The sequence below is a fragment of the Quercus robur genome, chromosome 10 (assembly GCF_932294415.1).
Source record: "Quercus robur chromosome 10, dhQueRobu3.1, whole genome shotgun sequence".
In the NCBI taxonomy this organism is placed as follows: Eukaryota; Viridiplantae; Streptophyta; class Magnoliopsida; order Fagales; family Fagaceae; genus Quercus; species Quercus robur.
The window spans coordinates 10777493-10804530 of NC_065543.1; the positions used below are offsets into that span (position 1 = coordinate 10777493).

At 32.6% G+C, this 27038-nt stretch overlaps 1 protein-coding gene and 1 long non-coding RNA gene across 3 annotated transcripts; both read right to left on the reverse strand.

Moving 5' to 3' along the window:
• Positions 1–2376: 2376 nt before the first annotated feature.
• Positions 2377–8169, reverse strand: LOC126703603 (UPF0481 protein At3g47200-like). Of its 2 annotated transcripts, none has more exons than XM_050402626.1 (3): positions 8038–8169; positions 6371–6418; positions 2377–3842 (listed from the first exon to the last, which is right to left on the reverse strand). In XM_050402626.1, exon 3 carries the CDS (start codon positions 3793–3795, stop codon positions 2470–2472), a length of 1326 nt encoding a protein of 441 aa, XP_050258583.1. In that variant the 5' UTR covers positions 3796–3842; positions 6371–6418; positions 8038–8169; the 3' UTR covers positions 2377–2469. The 2 variants fall into 2 exon arrangements, with proteins under 2 accessions (XP_050258583.1, XP_050258584.1); XM_050402627.1 differs by having other exon boundaries at positions 2377–3807; positions 6367–6418.
• Positions 8170–13876: 5707 nt separating this feature from the next.
• Positions 13877–15338, reverse strand: LOC126703607 (uncharacterized). Its single transcript, XR_007648138.1, has 2 exons — positions 14317–15338; positions 13877–14185 (listed from the first exon to the last, which is right to left on the reverse strand). It is a non-coding gene; the product is annotated as an uncharacterized LOC126703607 (long non-coding RNA).
• Positions 15339–27038: the final 11700 nt, after the last annotated feature.

The window sequence follows — 27038 nt, forward strand, 5'->3', positions numbered from 1 at the left end:
ACACACATAGTTTAGTGGGATATGTGTGATTTAGCAATATATTTTATTTTATTGTTTCAGTTCGCTTAACCCTTTTTTATTTTTTATTTTTATTTTTTTTATGTGTGATTTAGCAATATAATTGATAAATTTTGTTGTAAGATATTTGGGGTTTGAAATTTTGCCTATACCAAAAAAAAAAAAAAAAAAAAAAAAAAAAAAAATCGATGTTTTAGTGAGGTGATATGAAAATTTTTTTTTCTTTCTTTACCGACCAATAGTTTGAAGAGCCCATAATCAGCCCAAAGCCCATAGTCCAATACCCATGAAAATTAAATACCACTTCTTACAAAATCAGGCCAACTAACCTTTCTTTTTTTTTTTTTTTTTTTTTTTTTTTTTTCTTTGTTATTTATTTTATATTTTATATTTTTTATGTGTGATTTAGCAATATAATTGATAAATTTTGTTGTAAGATATTTGGGGTTTGAAATTCTGCCTATACCAAAAAAAAAAAAAAAAAAAAAAATTGATGTTTTAGTGAGGTGATATGAAATTATTTTTTATTTATTTATTTTTTTTTTACAGACCAACAGTTCTAAGAGCCCATACTTGGCCCAAAGCCTACAGTCCAATACCCATGAAAATTAAATACCACTTCTTACTAAATCAGGCCAACTAACCTTTTTTTTTTTCTTTTTTTTTTTTTTATATGTGTGATTTAGAAATATAATTGATAAATTTTATTGTAAGATATTTGGGGTTTGAAATTCTAGCTATACCAAAAAAAAAAAAAAAAAAAATGATGTTTTAGTGAGGTGATATGAAAAATCTTTTTTTTTTTTTTTTTTCTTTCTTTACAGACCAACAGTTTTAAGAAAACCCATAATCAGCCCAAAGCCCACAATCCAATACTCATGAAAATTAAAGGCCACTTCTTACTATAAATCAGGCCAACTAACCTTCTTTATATATATATATATGTGTGTGTGTGTGTGAGAGAGAGAGAGATTTAGCAATATAATTGATAAATTTTGTTGTAAGATATTTGGGGTTTGAAATTCTGTCAATACCAAAAATAATAATAATAATGTTTTAGTGAGGTGATATGAAAAATCTTTTTTTTTTTTTCTTTATAGACCAACAGTTCTAAGAGTCCATAACCAGCCCAAAGCCCATGGTCCAATACCCATGAAAATTAAATACCACTTACTAAATTAGGCCAACTAACTTTTTTTTTTATATGTGTGATTTAGCAATATAATTGATAATTTTTATTGTAAGATATTTGGGGTTCCAAATTCTGCCTATACAAAAAAAAAAAAAAAAAAAATGATCTAGTGAGGTGATATGAAATTTTTTTTTTTTTTTTTCCTTTATAGACCAACAATTCTAAGAGCCCATAATCAATCCAAAAACCACGATCCAATATCCATGAAAATTAAATACCACTTCTTACTAAATCAAGCCAACTAAATTAATCACAAATTGTATCAATTAATATAAAACTCAAATTTCAGCCCAATAGCCCATTCACAAAACAAACCCCTCAAATTATCAAAGCCGACAACCCATACCGATGGTCAAAACAAGTCCCAGGATTGAAAAAGTTCAAATTTAGGTCATGGAACTAATTGGGCCAACACTCAAGTAAAGAGGGATCACAAGTTTTTTGGTCTATTTTTTGAGCCAGCCCAAAAAGGAATACATGTGCCCAGCCCTTGAGGCCTATCTCAAAGTTACAGGCACAATCTTTGATCATGGTAACGTGTATAGAATGCTTTCTCAAGATTGATAAGCTACAACACCGAGTACAAGTGTACAACACTTTATCAGATATGTATGTTTCAACACGTCCAATGAAGTATTTATTGATGATTGCCCTGCAAACTTCCAAGCATTTTGTTCAAATTTTAGAGTGGAGATAAGCTAGTACCTTACAAGAATGCAGAAACGCAACAATAACAAAGAAATACATAATTTGTGTATTTTCATAATAACAAGGAAATACATAATTACATTAATAATAAAAGTAAATTGCAAATTACACTCCTAAAGTTTGGAAGTGTTTAGATTTTACACACCGAAGTTTTAGAATTTAGATTTTACATTTTTATTCCCCGAAATTTGAGAGTATTTGGATTTTACACCTTGACGTTTCAAAATTTGAATTTTACTTCCTAATTTTTAAGGGTATGGTGGGTCTCAAAATTTAGGAGTGTAAAATCCAAACACTTCCAAACTTTAGGAAATAAAATCCAAATTTTAAAACGTCAAGGTGTAAAATCCAAACACCCCAAACTTTAGAAGATAAAATCCAAATTCTTAAATTTCAGAGTATAAAATCCAAACGTCCCTAAACTTTAAAGGTGTAATTTGCAATTTATATTAGTAATAATAACAAAGAAATACATAACTTGTGTATTTTACACAGACAAGATCAATTCCATTGAAAAGGAAACGGCCATCCAAATTATATAGCCTTTGAAGCTATACTAATGGGATGATAGAACATATTGTTTGTATAAAAGTGAGCACCAGAAGAATAATAGCAGCCACTGTTGAAGCGGTTCTCCAAGGAGTGCTAAAATATTCACTTTTTAATGTTGCCTTCCTTCTGTGCCAAGGATTCTCAAAGAAACCATTCAACTCTTTACAGAGATCAATGTAATCATCTCTCGTCCTATCCCATACGATATCTTTGTTAAGATTGTTAATCATAGATTTTACTGCATTGTTGTCACCTAGGTGATTAACCAAGATTTTTTTATCAAAAAGCAAATCCACATCTTTTCTAGTATTGATGAGTAAATCCAATAAGTTAAAGTAATCTGTATAGTATGCATTTTTTATATAGCGAGTTTGCTCTAATGCCATAATGTTTCGAGTAACAACTTCCGTCAAATCGCTTAATTCTATGATGGGGATTTTCAACACTCCTTTCTCAAAGTTTATGTCTAAATAGCATTTACTTGTACAAACCTCGAAATTTACTCCTGCCTCATGGAGCTGTGTTGCGGAGTACAAATGTTTAATATGTGGACGGTCTCGTTTTGGTAGATTCTCAAGTCGAGGTAGCTGAAAGGTTCTAATAAGATCCGTGAAGTGTTCTATTGAATCTTTTTTCACACGGGAATCATGGTCCTCTATACGCTGAATGTTGAAGTAACTAAAGCAGTCAAGAGGAAGCCTGAGTAAATTGTAGTCTGAGGGAGAAAATGCAAGGTGGTATAGTTTCTCAATAACAAAGAATGGAAGCTGATTTTCAAGTAATAGCAAGTCAAGCCTTATAGAACTAAACCTTGGTTGCACAAAAACAGGATCATCACTGGGCCGTTTTTCTGAACTATCTCTGATGAAAAGCTCAAGAATGAAGCTCGCATCCACCAAAATCATTTTCACAAACCAATCACTATTAAGGTTAATAGTCTCTTCATAACACCCACGAATGCTTTCTTCCATTTTCCTTATTTCGCCTACCATTTCGCCTACCAAAGACTCCGAGTTAATCGCACTTCGTTTCACGAAACTCCTGAAGTATCTCTCTTTATGCTCTTCCATGGCTTTCAATCTTTCGTTTTTGTGGTGAAAAAGGCCAATTGAAACTACCTGAGGAGTGTAGGCTTCTTCATTCCATTTTCGAAGCGGGTGCGGAACTTCGTAGATACGACATTGTTTTGATGGTTCAATCTCCGGCCTCTCGACCATTTTTATAATTTCAATTACCCACTCATCATTTTTTTTTCCACTTCCACCTGGAATGTCTGCTTCCATCGGTTTTTTTCCTTCTGATCTTTGAGTATCTGATCCTGTCATCTCTCAAGTTGTCTTCTTAAATTTCCTCATGACAAACACAAAACCCCCTAGCATTAGAAATGTTAGGTGATACTTGTAAAAAAATATTTTTAAAATGTGAATAAACTAGCTAGGTGATTACTAATGATGCATGTGCATGGACAGGACAAAATATCATCACCCTAGAAATCAGATTGTAAAGGACTCTTGTCATTTTGAATGAGAGAGAGTTCAATTTTGGTTTTGGAAAAAACAATAATTAATAGGATAACAATTTAAGCACTTAAAATCATTTAATATTATTAAAAAAAAATGTGATAGCCTTCTCAAAAAAAAAAAAAAAAAAATTCATGTCATAGAGTGATGAGTAAATTGTTCATATTGAAGACTGTTCCACTTCAATAAGAAAAAGAAGGCAATTGGTTTACTATTTATATATTTAATTTTTACTTACCAATGTAATTTATGTTTTTCTATTACTATGGTTTTTTTTTTTTTTTTGGGCTAAAAGCATTGCTATGAATTTTGCTATTGTTTGTTATCTTTTTCTAGGAAGTTATTCAATTATCGTGAAAATCTCTTTAAAAGGTAGGTAGTAATTTTTCAGACTTGATATATATTGTCAATAAAATTCTCCTTAAAATATTTTTATTTGAATTAATGATCATTTTTGGAATTGTAATAGAATTTTAATTAATTTCAAAATTTAAATGGTCATGTATCATATATAATATAATATATTAAAGTAAAGCGGAGAGAAAGTTCAATGAAAACTCTAAATTGCATTCCAATTTCATGCTAAATGTCATTTTAATTGTTCTATTATTTGATGCCAAGTATCTCTAGATTTTAAATGGACTTCGATTTTATGCGAAGTGTCTTTTCTAATCTAATTCTAATTATGTGTCAATTATATTTGCATCCAAATTCATAGGCTATTTTATAACTTTTTTTTACAAACTACTTATGTAGTGAGTAATTATTGGTAAGTAAAAAAATAATGTTAGTGGTGAGCCTTGATGAGAACCAATAATAATTTGTTACATCAATAGTTTGTAAAAATATTATAAAATAGTTGTGGATATAATATTATTCTATAAATTAACATAAACATAAAATTGTCAAAATAAATTTAATTAATATAATTACCCATACTTGCTTATTTTGAGGAACTAGATATAAATTGACATCATAAGGGCATAATTAGGGCTGTCCACGGGTCGGGTCGGGTCGGTTTTGGACCCAACCCGAACCCGACCCGCCGGCATCGGGTGGAAGACGGAGGGATCCGAAACCGACCGCCGGCGTCACTCGGTCGGGTCTGTTTTGGATTCGGGTGGTGTTCGGGTCAGTTCGGTCGATGTTGAGAGTCGCCGGATCCTGCAAACGTCATCGGAATCTTCAAAAAACTCGCCGGAATCTACAAAAACCCAGTAGATCTGCACCAAAAATCACCGAAATCAGCCTGGATCTCCTCGAATCTCGCCGGATCTCACCAAATATGGTCGAGATCTCTTTTGGATCTCCTCGAATGTCGCCGGATCTCACCAGATCTCGCTTGTCGCCGGATATTGCCAGATCTCGCTTGAATGTCGCCGGATATTGCCAGATTTCGCTTGAATGTCGCCGGATATTGCCAGATTTGTATATAACGTCGGTCGGGTCGGGTGGCTCGGGTTTTGGAGAAGAAAACCTGCCACTTGACCCGCCGGCGTTGGGTCTTGGGGTCAAAAACCCGTCACCGACCGTCGGAGTGTCGGTTCGGACGGTTGCCGGTTCGGGTTCGGGCGGGTTGCTCGGGTTGGTCGGGTTCCGGGTTGGGTTGGACACCCCTAGGCATAATTGACAATTAAAATTTTTTTTAATAAAAGTTAAACCCTCCCCTCTACTCCCTATTGGGCTATGTGGATTTTGGTTTGTGTTTGATCCAGTTTGTGGCCTAACCTAATTTGGATGCATTACGATTTTAAATGGGAGATTTGCTATAGGGAAATTTTTTTGACTCATTTTGGATCCATTGTTTGGGATATATATACTATTGCTTTGGATTAGGGTTTGATGTATTGAAAATTGTATTATATGGTCACTTTTGTATTTTCTCTTCCTTAAATCCTTGCAACTCTGTGGACATAGACACATTGTCAAACCTTGTAAATATTTTTGTTGTGCGATTTTTCTTGGCACATATTTTTATCTATTTTTCATTTCTCATAGGTTTAGGGATTAGGTTAAATTCCTAACACTACCCTCCAAAAATTTCTAATTGGGACAATTAAAAAAGTGGGGTTGTGACCCCTCTAAATCCCCCCTTCCTCCCACCTCAAAAAACATTCAAATGAGGTTATGATTACACCTAACCCTGGTCCCCTTCCTCTACTCCTCTCCATCCATGTAAGCTTCTAGGTAAACTAAAATCACTTGATTTTCACTATTGCTAAATATTTCCATGCATAAACATGAATTACAATCTAGTTTGTATATAATTTTAAATGCGTGGTAAATGTTATTTCGGTAAGATAACAATGAGAAAATAAGTAAATAAATAAATACATTGATGGACAAAAATACTTGAGTGAAAAATGTTATGAAAACCTACCTCGGTTATTAAAGTGTAGCTGCTGATTGAAAGCTTGAAAGAATAACCCTGTAAGTACAAATTAACCATCAACAACTCATGTGATCTATGGTTCTCAGTTCTCAGTGAGGCAAAATGAATTAAATCAAGCAGACCAAGAGTAAAATTGAAAAGAAAGAAAAATTTATTAATGGTTGAAAACTAAGTTGTGGAACTTTACCACTCTTAAGAAGTGATTTCACCCCACTAGATATAATTTATCCTTTTTGCAAAATTGGCTCCGTTGATTACTCCTAGGATTCAATGGCAAACTTTGGTTGTGTGCACCCACAAAACAAGGCTTTGGACTAGTATTAATGTCCAAAAAGTGAAGGAATTTGTAATAGAGTAATAGGCACAAAATAGAGGATTTTTGGATTGCTCTTCATATACGTGAAGAGAACATTACCTCTGTTTATATATTGCACTAATTAATTAGAAAATTTTAAAGGAAATGGTTGACAGAAAGATAAGCTCATCCTTAGCATCAGCCATGGTGAGTAGGGATGGCAAAATTAACCCACACCCATTTGCCCACCCAAATCCACTCAATTAAATGAGACCCAAACCTACCCAATTATTAATTGTGTTCTACATGAGAGTTAGAAGACAAAATTTTAATTAATTTATATTGTTGGTGTGAAAGTACGATATAAAGAGTCTTGGAGTTCAAGTGTTCAACTGACAAATTTTGGTATTTTCAATAGAGATCTTTAGAATTAAAATCCCTTCACTTTGAGTATCAAATTATTAAAAAAAAAACAAAATTTGTAAGAGTAATATTGTTGTGGTGGGAATTTGAAATTTGAGATGAAAAGCATAAAAAACTTAGAAATGAAATATTTTTATGGAAGTATTTAATTTAATGCATTAATAATAAAAGGGGGTTTGGGTTGGTTTGCGTAAGAGTATTTACATTAGTTGGTGCAAAATTTTTTGTGTGTGCTAAAATACTTAGTATTTTTTAAAACATTCTTCCCTCTCCCTTTATGTATGTATTAAAATACTTAGTATTCTAAAAAAAAATTGTCTATTTTAAAATAAACCTACTTTTTTCTATTTCACATAACTACTTTGCAAAGTACCCCATATCAGATTATTTATTTTACACAACATTTTATTGGAATACATTTTATGTGTTTGGAGAGATGAGATAGAGAGAGAGCATATTTGAGGTGAGAAAAAAAATGTAATATACAAATGAATAGCCACTGTGTAAATATACATGGTTATTGTAACAACTATAGATATTTACACAATTTTAACTTAATTAATGTTGGTAATTTTAAACTTTGAAGTGTAAATTTAACACATTTTTTCTATTATATCCATACCAATATGAATGCTCTAAAGGTGCAGTAAAATTTATTAGAATGAAATTGGAGAGAGAGAGTTCTCAAAAAGGGAAAAAAAAAAGTCTATACGTATATATATACTGGCATGTCTTTATTGTAAGATGTAAACTAAAAATTTTACACCAAGTGTTTATAAAATTTAATCCCATAATTTTATATTTGTAGACAGTGTTATTTCGGTAAGACAATATTATGAAGAAAAATAAATAAATTGATTTTTTTTTTTTTGGTTGAGAAACTATAAATAAATTGATAGACAAAGGAACTTGAGTAGGAAAGGTTACCAAAACCTACCTCAGTTATTAATGTGTAGCGGCTGAAAGATCGACGCTTTAAAAATTCAACTCAACTTTCAGTAAAAAAAAAGTTCAACTCAACTATCAACAGCTCATGCAATTTTCTATGTTTTTAAGTTCTCACTTCTCACAGCAACCAATCGAAACCCAGGAGAGTATATATAAAAAATGACTACAACTAGATTCTCATAATTATTACTTCACTATTTCTCATTGGCATTACGTCATACAGTTTCTTGTCACAATAATAATTTGTACGTATACAAACTTCATGAAACACGTTTTGGGTTAAGAAGGTGGAAAGGAATGCAACAAAAAATCTGATATATGTTTCTTCCGTTGGTTCTGACCGCTTTTGTTTTTGTTTTTTTTTGTTTTTGTTTTTGGAAGGTTTAACAGCCAGCTGTCTCTGGAAAGAATAGCTCGGTACTTTGCATTATTTCACGGGCCAGCCATTCACGTTTGCATTATTAGTGGCGGGCCATTTACCTTTGCATAGAAAGGCGCAACGGCCAGATGTCTCTGAAGTGTTGAAGATGTATCTGTCCAAAGACAAATAGGTACAAGACAACGACAACATTCATTGCCTGAATTTATAGACAAAAAATAATGGTTTGCTTGGCTCTACGAGAGGACTCTGAGGCCTCACCTGCTATTGCAAACAGGCACTTTACAGCATCTACAGCAGATACGTCAGGCTGCATTTCGACATACAAGAAGAGTTGGAAATAAAGCAGTACGTGGACCCGCTGAATATGGTCAATGTATTAATGATTTTGTCACATGGATGGAGGAAACTCCACATATGATATATTCTGAGGTTATGTCAGATGTAAACCAGATTTGAGAATTAGAAATAAAATGATTTCACTGGTTTCTGATAAAAAAATAATAATAATAATGGCCAGATACCAACATTGATTAACGGATGAATAACTGTTACCGTACTGAATGAGTTAGATGCTCACAAATCAACAAAGCTCAAAGCTTTAACAATGGAGGTACAAAACGAAGAGGAAGAGTTTCAGAGAGAGAGAGAGAGAGAGAGCTTTTTGTGATGGTGAAGAAAATGCTTCATTGAATAAATTGATTACAAACACATTGTTTATATATCTGGTTAGAAAGCGGAAATAAGGAAAGAAGAACTTATTTATAAAACTAACTTCCAACTAACAAGGAGCTAATCAACTAAGGACACTTGTTACTAACCACTAACTTCACTGCTAATTAAATACAGACTATTCTTCTCAAATAAAAAAAAAAAAAAAAATTAAATACAGACTAAACCACAACTAGTTTATACACAACTTATCCTTTACGACGTGTAACATAAGAGCATTCGAAGCCTGTGCTGATTTCCAGTATTGCTATCTGTCTGTGCTTGATCTCAATAACCCCACCAATGCAGCTTCATATATTTCAACATTATCCTAATCCCATAAATGCACGCTGGGATTAACAGCCAACAGCTACAACGACTCAACTACAAAAGAATAAAATAAAATAATAGTCACTCCATATTGTGAAAACTCGAGTACTTTTAAATCTATATCTTAGTACTGTCACCAATACTGACAAAATCAACGGAAAGTTCTTGGCCAACACCCCACCAATATTCAGCTATAACCTTTCAAATGCTATTTGTTGCAAGGTTCATCTATCCCAAAAGTGGTAGACAAAGTTATTAACTCTTAACGAGGATTTAAAATCTTCATTGACTTATATAGAAGTACCAAAATCTAATCAATAGGTTTATAGTGTGGATTTAGATATGAGAATAATACTAAAAAAAAATTTCTTGTACTGCATTTATGAGAGCATTCACATCAATTTGTCTAAAATTTTTTTTCTATCTATACTATTAATAACAAGATTTACTATTTGGGTTTCATAATTTTGCTTACGAAAATATCCTTAAACAAATTCTTAAACTCTCTAAAATACCCTTATTTTTTAGTTATATAATTTAAAATTTAAAAACAAAAACTGGTTAAAAGAGTAATTTAATACTTTTTAAAAAAATTCCTATGTTTTAGGCTTTTTTATTTCTCCTTTCCAATTTGAATTACCATTTTTTATTTTAAATTCAAAATTTTAAACTTTTATCAACTCTTGTAGAGAAAGATCCTAAAAATTAGGACATTGGCTTTATTTCACTTTTAAACATTATTCCACGTTACCATATCTCTTTCTTAATTTAAAAAAAAAAAAAAAAAAGACTCTTGGTTATATTATATATATATTTTTAGACAAATAACTAATTAGGAAAAAAAGAAACTTACGTAGAGAAAGATCCTAAGAATTATGACACTATCTCAATCTTACTTTTAAACATTATGACACTAAACTCAAAATAAATAAATAAATAAAAAAGAGTCTTATCATAGAATTATGACATTATCTCAGTCTTATCATAATAAACATTATGATAACACACAATTCATTGTTTAAAAAAAGAACGCAATATGACATTGTTTAATTTAGAAAAAAAAATTATTCTTCTTTGTTAGTTTGGTAAAGGGTTACATCTAAAACTAAATTCTCTTATGAGAAAAACGCTTTATCATAAATTGCTAATCCTATATGATTTTATGAATATTTTTAGAAAATAAATTATATATTATATTTCCTTATAAAATAATCAAATATTCTTTCGCGGGTTTACAACTAGTAGTATATAACAATAACATTCATTAACAGATGAATATATAACGGCTAAAGACTATCATTTATTACAAGCTACAATTACTCCAGACAATGGACAAATAGTTGTGGCCAAACTAAATGAGTTAGACATGTAAAAATCAACAAAGCTCAGAAACTGTAATAATGGAGGTGCAAAACTAAGAGTAAGAATTTCAGCGAGAAAGCTTTGTGATGGTGAAGAAAATGCTTCATTGAATAAATTGATTACAAACACTCTATTTATATAACAGATTAGAAAGCGGAAATAAGGAAAGAATAACTGATTTATAAAACTAATTTCCAACTAACAGGCACTAATCAACTAAGGACACGTGTTACTAACCACTTACTAGCTAGTAACTACACTGCTAATTAGGAAAAAATTGCCAAACAGACTATTTTTAGGAAAAAATTAGGCGTGTGGCACGTGTTCAAAGTTATTTAGTAAGTTAGACTGTTTTTAAAAGTTGAGTTTGGCAAACTCGACTTTGGGCTGGAAAACGCACACTATAGCGGCGTTTTTTTAGTGGCTATAGCAGCGTTTATATAAAATGACACTATAGGAAACCTATAGTGGCGTTTTTAAAAAACGCCACTATTGTGTCTGTAATCCAGCCCAAAGTCGAGTTTGCCAAACTCGACTTTCAAAAACAGTCTAACTAACTAAATAAGTTTGGACGCGTGCTGTCTGGCTAAAATTTTTCAGAATTTTCACTGTTTGGCAAATTTTGCCCTGCTAATTAAATACAGACTAAACGACAAGTAGTCTATACACAACGTATACTATAGGACTTGTAGCATAGGAGCATTTGAAGCCTGTGTTGATTTACAGTATTGCAGTATGTGCTTGAACTCGGTAACCTCAACAGTGCAGCTTTATATATTTCAACATTACACTAATCCCATAAATGCACACCATTAATGGAATTAACAGCCAACAGCTACAAAGACTCAAATGTAAAGGAAAACATCATAAAAAAAAAATAAAAAAAATGTAAAGGAAAACATCACTACACATTGTGACAGCTCACAAGAGTACTTTCAAATTTATATTTATTAGTGTCACCAATACTGATAAAATCATTGTAAGGTTGTTGGCCAACACCCACCGGTACTCATGCCATAACCTCTTTAAGTGCTCTTTATTGCAAGGTTCGTATCCCAAGCCTGGTGGCTAGTAGACGAAGAAAAATAACTACTCCATCCGTCCTATTTTGTTTGTCCTGTTTGAAAAGTCAAACTTTTTAATGGAACATTATTTATTATTTTATCTGCCTTATAAAAATGTATAAGTTTACAAAACTACCCCTAAATAAATTTATCAGCTTTTTAAAAAAAAGTTATTCTTAATGAGGGAACTAAAAATGTGTCCTAATTAAATTGATTTTTTTTAAAAATATTAGTTAGTTTTCTTTTCAGATAGTTTTGAAAATAAAGTAGGGGTATAATAGGAATATTAGTAAACTAATAATATTTATTTTTAGACACATGACAATATTTTGGGACATCCCAAAATGGAGTAGAGAACATACAAACTGGGACGGAGGTAGTATGTTTTTTCATTCTAATTATAACACTATCTATTTTCATATTCAAATTTACACTTTATTTATCTGTTAACTCTTGATTAGGATGTAAAATCTTCAATGACTTATATACAGAAGTACTAAAATCTAATCAAAGAGGTTCACTTAAGTACAGTGTGGATTTAGATATGAGAATAGAACTAAAAAACTCTCATAGACTCGTATTACATTTATGAAACCTTAGTATAACAACCTAATTTTTCTATTTTACACGAGTACTTTGCAAAATCAGTTACTTCAAATTATCAATTATACATTCTCTTTTATTTAAATAGAATTTTTCCCACTTTTTCTATTATTATTTCACACTAACCCACCTAACACACACTATTTGTTTTCTCTTAATGTCCTCTTCGCTAAAGTCACATCTCTCTCTTTCTTCTTCTCCTTCTTTTTCTTCTTTTGTAATTTGGGTTTGATTATGGTCCATGATTTCGGGCTTATTAGGTATGTGATTTCAAACAACAATTTGTGTTAACATCGAAAATTGTGGTTCTAAAAAGAAAAGGTGTGTTTAGTAAAGGCGTTTGATTAAGAGTGTTTGAGTTACAGTTCTCAATTTAGGCTGTTTAAATACTGTATTTTGAGAACTCATCTGGACCAATTTTTAGTTTTTAAGTAACATTATTGAATGACATTGTTGTAAATATATTAAAAATTGTGGGACCAGATGATTTGACCAAACACTGAATAGTATGTGAGAGACTCTTCTCTTTCTCTTTCCTCAATAGTTTCCTTTTCCTCTCTCTCTCTCTTTTATTTCACACCTACAGGTCTTTGCCTTCTTTGCATCTTGTGGGAAGCACTTTGTTATGAGCATCACCATTAAATCCTTAGATTTTTAGGTGATAACAAAGGGCCTTATATGATATTATGAATATGAGGAGTGAGGACCATGAAAATAATTGTGGTAGAGATAGACCGGGGAGTCTTATCCATAATAATTCGAGATTTAGAAGTAAATTACAATCGTACACACTATCAATGATGCATGTTGCAAATTTCCCTTGGAGTTTAGAATTTCTGTACAAATTTCAAAAAACCCATCTCACAATATTGATAGATCCAAATGTGAAATCTATTTAAAAGGAAAATAAAGAGTATGGAGGTATCACTAAAGGAGACGAAGATGGAGATGAAGGAAAGAGACCTGTGGGTTTTGAGAGGGAAAATTTCTCTCTCATCACTGTATATGTTAGATGAGACCTCACTTCTTAAAAAAAAAAAAAACACACACACACACACACACACACACACACACCTAAAAAAATTATGTTTTTTCACTTTTAAAAAAATGTTATTAGAAATATGGTACTCAACATTTTTTGCATTATGAGTACTTTAAAACACGTGTTTTTACAACACTTTTTAAACTACAATTTTCACATCATTTTGAACACCAATACTTAAACTCTACTACCAAAAATGTTGGGTTTGATTATGAGCGGTGATTTTGAGCAGACGAAGTAGTGATTTTGGGATTGATTTTGGGTGGTGATTTTGGGCGAATTTCTCCGTTGCTATTGCTATTAGTCAAAAGCAACATACATCAAATAAGTCAAGAGCTTCTCCAAGATACATGGATCATTTTCTAAACAATATGAATGAAATCAACAATCCTGAGTAAGTCCATATTTTGTGTGAAACAATTTAGTTATCACATTACACACATCAATTAATCTGCTTTAGTGCTTGCATTCCTCCATAATAACATAACTGTTACACCTAATTCAGAGCTGAATTGGACTTAAGAGGGTAGCCCATGAATAGATTGTACAAACCACACAGTTCAACTTGTGCTCAAGCTTTGATAGTCTCCTCTTTATCTCCTTCAAAACCCTTTTCCTTATAACAAGTAGTATACATCAATTGTGACTGTAAATGAAAATATGCCACTAAAATGTGTCAAATCAAAATCATCAAAACAATGTGATCAAGGATATAGTGAATATGATCCCAGTTCCTAAAACCTTTATAAATTAAGAATGTTAATATTTCATACTCACATGATCAGCATCTAGATGAACATGGTTCTGTCCAAAGCCATGTTGGTGGAGGCCAAAATATCTAACAATAGCTTGGAGTCTGTGCTAGCTAATTAAACACAAGATTGTCATGAACACCATTAAGCCCATTGATTAGAAAAATGGACACAAATCCCTTTACATCAAGCAGATTCTTGAGCTGGAACAGAGAAGTAACAATCATAATGCAATAAATATGGTTTAAAAAGTATTGTGAAAACATGCGTTTAAAATATTCATAATGCAAAAAATGTGTTTGGCAATTGATAAGGAACTTTTCGGCATAAATGTTTCTCTTAAAATCTTCGATCTAACAAGATAAAAACACCTCGCCTGATTATTCATCAGGATAGACATCCTACACCTCCATGAGATCCGTCAGATACCTGGCAATTAGTCTTAACGAGTGGTAGGTGCATAAAAACCGACGGATAGGTTTAAAGTATAGCGCGATAGAGGGATGACGCCAAAACTGACTGATGGATTTGCATGAACCCAATGATTGAATATGTTGGGCTCCACAAACCTCTACGTGTTCTCCACTCATAAATCCCTACATGGAAATAACTTGCACACCACATCCAAAGACCCTATTCACGTTCGTATCTTATCGATATGAAAAGGAAATCCCTAGAATCCCAAAGCCTCAACTCCAAGATCTTCTCTACAAGGAAAGACCTCGCGTTCCAAGGGATCTCAGCTAAATCCACCCCACTATATAAGCATCAAACCTCTTCTCCCCCAAGATACGTAAAATTTCCTAGAGCTCATACTTTGGAATTCTGGGAGATTTTTCTATTGCTAATTTAACCTTTGAAGGGTCTTTGGCTGACACCCCACCAGTACTTTCTGTTGGTTCTTTGTTGTCTTATTCTTCAAGTATCCTAATAGGTGCGCATGTAGACAATCAACTCACTAACAATTTTTGTGCATCATCAGCACTGAATTTCAAATAACATATTTTAAAATGTGAAAAAAAAAAATATAATTGTATATTTAATATGTGTTTGTGTTTTTTTTTTTTTTTTAAGTGATGATTGTATGGTAAAAGAATACTATTTTATTTAAGGAGGAAAAAAAATAAAAAGAAAAGAAGAAGAAGAAGAAGAAGAGAGAATGACAAAGAGGTGGGCTAGAAAGAGAAAGAGAGAGAAAAAAAAAGTTTTGTTTTATCAATGGGCCCCATGATTTTCAACTTATTTATAAAAAGACCAATCAATAACGATACTTGAAAATTAAAAACTAGTATGGGTGAGTTTTCAAAATACATGTTTTAAGTATCCTAATTTGAGAATTGTAACTCAAACACCCAAAATAAAACATCACTATAAACAAGTTTTTTTTTTCCTTACAATTTTCATTGTTTAAACACTGAAAACTGTTATTTGAATATCGCTATCAAATAAGCTCTATTTCTCTAGTGGCCTTACGTCATATCTTTTCTTGTCACTGTAATTAATTTGCACATATAAACTTTATGTAGTAGGTTGGGTTAAGAAGGTGCAATAAAAATTAGTATTATCTTGGTCATTTGGGTAAAGGTGGTCCAGTTTTGAATCCATCTAATGGCATTATGGAAATTTATTAGGTAGTTCGGGAGCATTACTCCCTTCTCACACATAAAAGAGGTGGGCTCCATGGTGAGGGGAGGGAGCAATGCTCTGACTACACAATAATGACTCCATGTGAATTGATATTGAGATATTTTTCTACCTTTAGTTCTAATAGCTTTTGTTTTATTTTTGAGGTATCAAAGCACAATAATGCAACAACCACCTATCTTTGAAAGAAACTATTATATTGTATTTATGGGGTTCAATAACCAACTGTCTGTGAAAGAAAATCTAATATTGCATTTATTACCGAAAAGAATAGCTTGATCCTAGGCAAGTTAAGCTAGGGACACTCATTTCCACACCTTATTTATGTGTGTTAGGTTATAAAGTGTAGGACTTTATGTATTTAGAACTCTAATTTGTATTGTTGGCAAACCATGATCAAAACAATGTGTTTAGAAGTGTTTAAAGCTAGCTCAAAGTTGTATGTCAATGTAAAGTTGGAATCGAGTGTAAAGCAGAAAGCACTGTGGCTTTCGACCTGGCTCGATTGATCGAAGCTTAGGCTCGACCGATCGAAGCTTAGGCTCGACCGATCGAAGCTCGGGCAGACTGCTTTTCTGCAGAATTTTCCAACTCAGCTCTAGTTGTTTTAAAACGTTTTTAGGGTTTCTTATTTGTCCTAAGTCTAAAAAGCAAACCCTAGCCACGTTTTAGTGTTGCTCATATTGCGGTTTGTGTAAATCTCTTGTGAGATCTAGAGGAGCTTTCTTTTACACAAACTTAGGGTTTTCAAGGAGGAGATATTCTCTACACCTTGATGATCAAAACAGTTGCTGCCATTAAAACTTAAAGAATACACAAGCGGGGGTGCTTGTAGCTGGTGGGAATCCAAGAAAGAAGGAGTCCATGGATTCGAAGCTTGCACGTGGTCGTGTCAGTAAGTTCTACTGGTTGGTAGCATTAGGAAGTCGAGCGGGGGTGCTTGTAAGTCCTTTTGTATGAACTTCGATTCTTTCAAGATAGTGGATTCAAGTTTACCTTGAGGATAGCTAGGTCAAATCCTCCCCAGGTTTTTACCGGTTTGATTTCCTGGATGATCATATCGTGTGTTATTTATTTTCTGCTGCTTTGCATGATTTGATCTTTATTATTGTGATAACCTAGACTTGTTTAATTGGACTAAGTAACAACTTGACTAATTACCTAGGTTTAATAAATTGTTTAAGGGGTCTAAAAACTGTCAAGTGGTATCAGAGCAGGTTGCTCTTTTGTTTTAGATCTTTTGATCTAAGAGCTGATCCTTGACCCCTATTGATAATGGCTCTTAAGTCAGTTGATGATGTTGATAGTGGTGGATTTGATGATGAGCTCTCTGCTACAGAGATTGCCTATCTTGCCAAGAACTTTAGAAACTTTCTCAGGAATAACAATAGAAAGGCAAGAGGCACAAACACTGCTGAACCTAGAAATTTTAGGAAGCATGATCCCACTAAGGTTAATAACAATGATAAACCTAGAGAAAGAGTAGGTCAATCTTCCAATAATTCTTTGGGCTCTCAATGTTTTGGATGTCAAAGGTATGGACACATGAAATCTGAATGTCCAACCTATTTGAAGTCTATGGGTAAGGCTATGGCTGTAACCCTTAGTGATGGTGAAGTTTCTGATCATGATTCTGATTGTGATGAGGATGGAAACTTCATTGCTTTCACTGCTACTGCTGTAGTTGATGAGAGCATATCTGTTGAAGAGAACCCTTCTGATGGGGAACTCTCTAAAGATGCAGATCTTCAAGAGGCCTATAACAAACTTTGCAAAGTTGTTGCAAAGGATGCTATGAATGTTGAACTTGGCCTAAAGAAAATTGAATCTCTTGAGCTTGAAAAGAAAAATTTGCTTGTTAAATTGCTTGATGCTAATGATCTTTTGAACAATGTGAAAACTGAAAACATGCTTTTGCTTAATAAAGTTAAATCTTTGGAACTTGATTTATCTGTTGCTAGATCTGCTAGTTCTAAACTTGATCAAATGCTGAGTGTTCAAAAGTCATCTTCTGACAAAACTGGTTTAGGTTATGTTGATAGCATTTGTGTGTCCGCTCCCCATTCCACTAAATTTGTTCCTTCATCTTCTTCTTCTGAACCTTCTGTGAGTGAGATAGTGAGTGAAACTGTCAAACCCCCTATAAGTGAGGTTGCTAAACCCTTAGAAGGTTCATCATCTAGGAAGATTAGGGTTGATCTGAAAGAATCTAAGCTTAAGAAGCCTGCCCTATCTAAGGACAAGACACATGATAAACCTGCATGGGTTTGTCACTTTTGTGGAAAGACTGGATACATACGTCCAAATTGCTACAAGCTGCAAGCTGCAAAGAGAGCAAACAAACCAAAAGTACCTGTGCCTCAAGCACTTGATCCTATGGTACTTATTGGTGATTTGGTAAAGGCTTTAAACCTTTATTCCAATCCTGGAGTTGGTAATCATTCTCAAGTGAATAAGAACTCCAATGCTCATGGTATATCTAAAAAGTTTTGGATGCAAAAGACTCGACCTAACTGAGTCTTTCTGACATGGTCCTTGTGCTTCATTGCTCTACCCTTTGTGACCATTGTTCTTTGGTTGTGTTTTTTTTGTCTCTAAGATTTGCATTGCATAACATTCATGCATTTCATTCTAGGTGTTTTTTTTTATTTATTAAAATAATAAAATAAAAAAAGGGAAAATGAAGCACATTTTGTTTTTGCACTATTCTTCTTGGTTTTGAGAACAAGGTTGGTCAATTTATTTTCACATAACATGTTTTTTTTGTACCTTGTTTAGCTTTGATGAGCTTATTTATTGCACTCTACTAGTTGAAGATTTGTAGCGCATGTTGTGTGGGAAAGATGTGTATGGTTTTTGATTATTATATCTTAATCTTGAAGTCACTTGTTTTTAAATGTTGGACTTGAACTTTTATAGAAAGGTATAAATAACCATCTCACCACTGTTCACTAGCCAATCATGAACACCTTAGTGCATATCATAAGATTTTGTGCTCGAAACAGTGTAGCATATGCACAAAAAGAACATAAGGTGAAGCCTCGGTAAAAGTGCTTAATTCTTAAAATCTAATTGGTGTGTACTATTAGGCTTGATGCCAAACTCACATAAACTTAAAATTGGAATGTATATTATGAGGCATAAATACAAGAAACTTACATGATTGCAAGCTTATGATCTAGGAGATGTGGGGGTTATATGATGTAACTCTTTAGGTGATAGTCTCTTTTAAATTCTTTGTGATGAATTTTGTAGACTCTGTGATTGATTGCTATTCACATATCACCTCACATGTATCTCATGTCTTTGCTAGTTGCACACACTACACGAGTTACTCGTTGCTAAACATTGTACATGTTATTGTGTGTGTTTATGGTCTGACCAACCAAGTTTTTGCAATCACTTTGAATTATGTGCAAACTAAATTTGTTGCTTGAAAATTTGTGGAGAATGCAAAATTTTGTTTTTGGGAATATTGGGCTTAAAATTCTTGTTTGGAAAATCATATCATCTCATACTCATGCATTTTTGTTCTTAAATTTCAATGCTTTGAGTTAAATCAATTTGTTTTTCAAAAATTGTGTTTTTTTTGAAAAATATGGTGAGCCTCTGCCTGATTCGATCGGTCCATTCTGTTTTTCGACCGATCGAAATTTTTAAAATTTTAAAATTTTTGAGAGAGGGAGCCTCTGTCTGTTTCGACCGATCGAAACTCGTGTATCAGATTTTTTTAAAAAGCAGAATAGGACTTTTTCAAAGTCACTATTCAAACTTTTTCAAGGTTCTCTCTCTCTCCGCGTTGGCTCTTGGCTCCACCATCAATTTTTTGTCGTTTTCCTTCAAGATTTTTGCAAGGCTTTTGTCCTTAGAAGCCGGTAAGACCCTTTTGCCCTTTTTTTCAAGTTTATTCTTGTTTTCATGCATTCTCATGGGTATTTTCGGCATCTTCAAAATGTTTGGGGTTTTTGATGATTCAAGCTTATTCTTGTGTAATTGATTAATGGGTTTTTGTGCCATGATGTTATATTGATGTTCCCTATAGTTTAATTCGATCAATTTTGTGGTTTTTGAGAAATTGGAAATTCTAGGGTTTTGAATTTGATCCGAATTGGGGATTTTGTCAAATTGGCTTAAATTGATGAAATTGGCTTCTCCAATTGATGTAATTGGTCATTATTGTTGTTATTATATCATATGTAATTATCAAATTCGTCAATTTTTTAAAAATTTGATCAAGTGGTTTCTATATTTTGGGGTTTTTGTGTTAAAAACCTTTATGTCAAGCCAATTTTGTAATTCGAACCTTTTTGAGTTAATTCACTGCATTAGCACATGCATCATGACATTTAAACTTGTTCATGCATCATATAGATTTTGATTTTTGTTTTTTTTTTTTTGTTTTTTGTTTTTGTGCTAACTTGCAGTCTGCCCTTGGTTTTGGTTTTGTGGTTTTTGTTCTTTCGCTCTGTGTTTTGATCCTTATCTTAGCACCATGCCTAGGAAAACTAGAGCTCATAGGACCACTACCACCTCCTCTGAGTCTCCACCTAGAGTAGAGTTGTTTAAGAATGATAAGTGTAGAGAAGCCTATGACACCTTGAACTGTAGGCGTAAGATCTGGTCTGAGCGAGCTGTTGTGTTAGATGCGATTGATCCGGCCATTAGGGCCAATTTTGAGTCTAGGGGTTGGTTGCCTCTCGTAGAGATAGATCATCCACCTCCGACCGCCCTAATTAGAGAGTTCTACTCGAATCTCTCTTGTCACGTCTATGATTCCAACACCCTTGTTAGGAGTTGGATACGAGTTATTTTGTTTACTTGTATTATTTCCACACATGCGGTTATGCATTTTGTTTAGTGTTTCAGGAAATATACAGGTTGATTCAATTGAGCTGCTGTCTACACTTGCAACTGATGGATAGTAGTTAGGATTGAATTTTGTTTATGAGCATTATTTTGTAAATGGCTTTTCATTTTGTAAACTTTGAGCTTCTAAGTTGTGTTTTGTCACGGATTGCCAAAGAGGGAGTTTGTTAGGTTCTAAAGTGTAGGACTTTATGTATTTAGAACTCTAATTTGTATTGTTGGCAAACCATGATCAAAACAATGTGTTTAGAAGTGTTTAAAGCTAGCTCAAAGTTGTATGTCAATATAAAGTTGGAATTGAGTGTAAAGCAGAAAGCATTGTGGCTTTCGGCCTAGCTCGATCGATCGAAGCTTAGGCTCGACTGATCGAAGCTCGGGCAGATTGCTTTTCTGTAGAATTTTCCAACTCAGCCCTAGTTGTTTTAAAACGTTTTTAGGGTTTCTTATTTGTCCTAAGTCTAAAAAGCAAACCCTAGCCACGTTTTAGTGTTGCTCATATTGCGGTTTGTGTAAATCTCTTGTGAGATCTAGAGGAGCTTTCCTTTACACAAACTTAGGGTTTTCAAGGAGGAGATATTCTCTACACCTTGATGATCAAAACAGTTGCTGCCATTAAAGTTTAAAGAATACACAAGCGGGGGTGCTTGTAGCTGGTGGGAATCTAAGAAAGAAGGAGTCCGTGGATTCGGAGCTTGCACGTGGTCGTGTCAGTAAGTTCTACTGGTTGGTAGCATTAGGAAGTCAAGCGGGGGTGCTTGTAAGTCCTTTTGTATGAACTTCGATTCTTTCAAGATAGTGGATTCAAGTTTACCTTGAGGATAGTTAGGTCAAATCCTCCCCAGGTTTTTACCGGTTTGGTTTCCTGGGTGATCATATCGTGTGTTATTTATTTTCCGCTGCTTTGCATGATTTGATCTTTATTATTGTGATAACCTAGACTTGTTTAATTGGACTAAGTAACAATTTGGCTAATTACCTAGGTTTAATCAATTGTTTAAGGGGTCTAAAAACTGTCAATGTGTTAGCAATTAATTGGATTTTAGCTTTTTCAAGTATGTGTGATGAACTTACACAAAAGTTTTGAAATCCTACTAAGAGTTAACACATAAGTTTTATGTGAACTAGTATGTAACCCGTGCGTAAGCACAGGTATAATGAATTGTAGTTGTGCTATTAATATTGGCTTGTGTTATAAAATATATAGGATTTTAGTTCAACCAGGACATTTAGAGGTACTAAAATAATTTTTTCTTACAATTTTCATGGTATTGGTTATGTCAAGTTTCTCATTACATTACTATTGTGTATATAATTTTGAAAATCACTAATTGAATATGACATATACAATATTAATTCACAATCATTGTATGTGAAATTCTATTAAATATAACACAAAATAAAAGAATAAATTAGTCCAATAGTATTTTCTAAATTGAATGGGGATAGGTGCATGAAATCGTATAGCTCAATTACAATTTGTTACATTCAATATTTTGACATACATAATATTTGAATAAAAACAGTATAAAAATATACTCATATTCAGAGAAAAAATAACAACAAAAATCTAAACAATTAATTTGTATGGAAAGCTAACAAAAGCAAAAATCAATTTTAAATCTAATTAAATTTTCTCTATGCATTGGTTATATATATAACCTAGTTAGTAATGGACCATATATAGTCATGGTGTGTGTGTGTGTGATTCTGTTTTTTTATGATTTATTTATATTGAACTTCTCGTTTTCTACATTGAATTAATTCACTTTGCACAAAAATTTAAAAACTTAGATTTGATGGGACATGTGACGTAAAATTAAACTCTAATTGAATTTCAATTTGAAATATAATTTGAAGCTTTACCTATTACTGTGTATATATATATATATATATATATGGATTGGGTTCAAGTTATACTTGATGTAACTCTAAACAATATTACACCACCCAATAACTTATTATAGAATTCATATTTTGAAAATATCACCATTGAATTACATATTCTATATGTTCTTAACATTCATGCCAATTTACATGTCAATTAGATATTATTTACCACTCGATTCGTAAAATTATCTTTTATGCATTATTTTAAATTACAAAAACTTAAATTTAAACAATTAATTGATGATATAATTATTAATCTTTGATTACCTTGAAATTTTGCAAGTATAGATAATATACAAAGATACTATAATTTAACGGTGTATTTGTCAAAATTTGCATAAAATTAATTAATATAATATTATTTAAAATTACATCAAATATAATTTAAACCTAACTATATATATATATATATATATGGCAGTAGAAAAAGATGTGTCCTTCCTGGCATTACATTCACCTTTGCATCTATGGAAAGTGCAATAGCCAGCCAGCTGTCTCTGGAAAAACTCTCATACTGCATTTATGATAGAAAAGAATAGCTCAGTCACAAGGGCCTTTGCATATGGATAAAGATTAAATTACTATTTTGGCTTCACCTTCAATTTATACCTTTTTCTCAAAAAAAAAAAAAAAAAGAAAAAAAAAGAAAAAAAAAGAAAAGAAAAGTGAAAACACTATTTTAGTCTCTATATTTTAGGGTCATAATCAATTTGGTCTTTACATTTTGGTAATAGTATTTGGTCCCCGTTATTTTTAATTAACTTGTAATCAATATAGTCTCTACCGTTAAGTCACTAACAAAAAATATTCATATAGCAAACGGTTTGCATAGTTGACACACATGTGGTTAATAAAATAATAAGAAATTATTTAATCGTTATAAAAAAAAAGGCCACATAAGCAATTTTAACAATAAAAAATCCATGTCAAAAAAATTTAAATTAAAATTTTGGATGAATTTAAAGAATTATTTTTTTTTCCAAACTTTCTTGCTAATCAAACACAACAACCTAGAGACAAAAAATAAATAAATAAATCTTGAACTTTCGTGACCTGCTGATCACCACCTCCATGGCCTTCTCTCAGTTTGCTTATTTTGATTGGCCCTTCCTCAACAAGATAGGTCTGTAAATCAATTATCTCTTTCCAACCCAAATCCCCAAAAATCAAATCATACAAAATAACAATGGTCTGATCTTTTCTACCCTTCAATCTTCAACCCACACCACAAAATTTCTCATTTCATTTCTTTCTTCTTTTCTCTATTTTTTTTTTTTTTTTTGAGATAAAAGATAGGATTTAATTGATATAACCAACAATATACAACCAAGTATTACCCTCCTCAAACATAGGTAGAACAGGGGAAAAAAACGCAGCTATTACAGGGACACAAACTTATACTAAGCCTTCTATTTTTGGTTTCTCTCATATGTGCTCTCCTTTTAAGAAATGGAGGTGGGTAGATTGCTTCAGTTTTGCTCTAAAGGTTACGATTAGGAGTGATGGGGTTTGTTGTATGGGTTTACGATTTGGTAGCGACAGAGCACAAGCACCACCGCAATCAAATTCGTACCCACGAGCAACTCGATGGCACCATGAGTGGATCTGGGTTGCAATGGATTTAGGTTGCTGGGTTTGCTTTGGGTTGTGATGGGTTTTAGTTTTATGATCAATTTTATATTTGGGTGGTGAGAAAAAAGTAAATAGAGAAGATATAAGGTTTTAATTTTGATGTTGCATTTGATTTGGTATCTCAAAGCTTCAATCATAAAGATTTGATTTCTACCCATGAACAAATTTCTAACAAGTGCAAAGCAACGTTAATTCTTTCTTGAGTAATCCTAGTTCTTACATTCTTATTAAATAATTAAGGTTCCAATCTTTCACAGTGACATGGTTTTTGCAATTTACAACATAAAACCCAGGTCAATGATTTAATGATATGATATGACCATTTTCGACTAGAATTTGCTGATGTAGCTTTTTTTTTTTTTTTTAAGTAACAATTAAATATTTTTTTTTTATTTTATTAGTGCCAACCGTGTAAACCATTTGCCACATATACATTTTTCCTAAGTGATTTAAATATATGAACCAAATTGATTGAAGTTAAAAATAAAATAGACCAAATTGACTATTACTAAAATAGAGGGACCAAAATAATATTTTTTAATATATATATATATATATATATCTATTTCTATTAACTATATAAAAAGAGGCTATGTCGCTACAGTATCTTTTGGTTTAGTGAGTCACTTACTTTTTTTTTTAGTTTTGAACAGTAGCTACAGTACCAAGTGGCACTGTAGCCACAGTTTTTTTTTTTTTTTTTGTTTGTACTTTTGTTTTTCTTTTATATATATTGTTGTACTGGCACAATAAATTTTACAATATTTTTACAATTATTGAGGTATCAATTTCTTATAAGTCAAAATAAAATAATAAAATATGAAACTGTGACCAACCATTGAAAATAAATGTTCTGTGAAAATGTTGTGACACTTGTTGGGTGAATGTGTAAAAGTTACAATACTTTTGGTTTGTTCAATATGTACTGTTCATCGTTTTTTTTTTTTTTTTTTCCCTAGTCATCGATTTGTGCTTTTTTTTTTTTTTTTTTTTTTTTTTTTTTTTTTTTTTTTTTTTTCTATATATAAAAAGAGCAAATAGGCTCATGAATAGTGTTATGAACAATATTTTTGGTTTAGTGATTTTCCTTTTTCCCCTTTTTTTTTCCTTTAAGTTCACCAACTTGGTTTGAGGTTTTTTTTTTTTTTTTTTTTTTTTTTTTTTTTTTTTTTTTTTTTTTTTTTTTTTTTTTTTTTTTTTAAAGGATTTTTATATGTTTACTTTCTACTTATAATGTAAGCTTACATTGTATACACACAAAAAGTAGCAAATATTATATATGTGGGGGTCGGTCAGTCACCAGAACTATTAAGGTCAAGTTAATTGGGTCTGTGGCCCATTCGAGGATGCAAATTTGTCCGAGGATGCCCAGGTCAGATTGTAAGGGTAACCAAACGAAAGGAAGAGTGAATATCACGAAAGGTGAGTTCAGTATTTGTCCGAGGACACAATCCTCCTCGGCAATATGAGTCCGAGGACGATCAGGACGCCATCTTGTTACAAACGTACCTCGGAACTATGTCACCACTAAAAGTGGGATAAGGGACCAAGGGTAAGAAAGAGAAAGCAAACAAATATCTATAACAACAGTTGCCTCTGCATTAATTGCCTTTCAACCAACTCTTTGGCCGCATTAATGTGGAGGTGATGCCTGAACAGTGATGAAGCAGCCTTACAGCTACTCATAGGAGGTTCCAGAAGGTGTTAGATGAGACAGAAAGGTATTAGATGGGCCCATCCGAGGATGCAAATTTGTCCGAGGAGGTCCAGGTCAGATTGTAAGGGTAACCAAACGAAAGGAAGAGTGAATATCACGAAAGGTGAGTTCAGTATTCGTTCGAGGACACAATCCTCCTCGGCAATATGAGTCCGAGGATGATCAGGACGCCATCTTGTTACAAACGTACCTCAGAACTATGTCACCACTAAAAGTGGTATAAGGGACCAAGGGTAAGAAAGAGAAGGCAAACAAATATTTATAACAATAGCTGCCTTTGCATTAATTAACTTTCAACCAACTCTTTGGCTGCATTAATGTGGAGGTGATGCCTGAACAGTGATGAAGCAGCCTTACAGCTACTTATAGGAGGTTCCAGAAGGTGTTAGATGGGACAGAAAGAGATCCCCTGAACCCAACCTACACGTGTGCGGTGAAGATGGTACGAAGGGGGCAGTATATAACATGAAAGAATAACATGCGGAGAGGGGACGAGACAAAAAAAAAAGAAGGACAAAAAGAATACTCAGGAAAAAGATTGAGACAGCTTAGAACTTCACTTGTTTCAAAGAGAGACCCATAATGATATCGGTTCTAAACCATCTATAAACGTGGGGTTGAATTGTTTTTTTTTCAAAAGTTAATCTAGTTCTCAAACACCCACGCTCTACAAATTTTATTGTTTGGGCCTTTGACGTACGAACCCAATACCCGTTTGGGATCGTTACAAATTGAGTCCATACAATATACATTTGCAAAAAAAAAATTGTACAAATTTTGCAAATGTGTACAACATTTACCAATTTTTATGTGTTTACAATATAAATTTATATTGTAAATGCAATGTATATTTATATATATATATATATATATATTATATAAAAAGAGTGAATAGGAAAAGTTACAGTAATTTTGTTACAGTAGTTTTGGTTTATTTAACTTTCACTGTTTTGCTGGCCTTTTTCTTTTCTTTTTTGTTTTTGTTTTTTTGTTTTGTTTTT

Excerpts from the sequence above, each read along its gene's own strand:
- LOC126703603 (XM_050402626.1), bottom strand. The coding sequence starts at position 3,795 with ATGACAGGATCAGATACTCAAAGATCAGAAGGAAAAAAACCGATGGAA.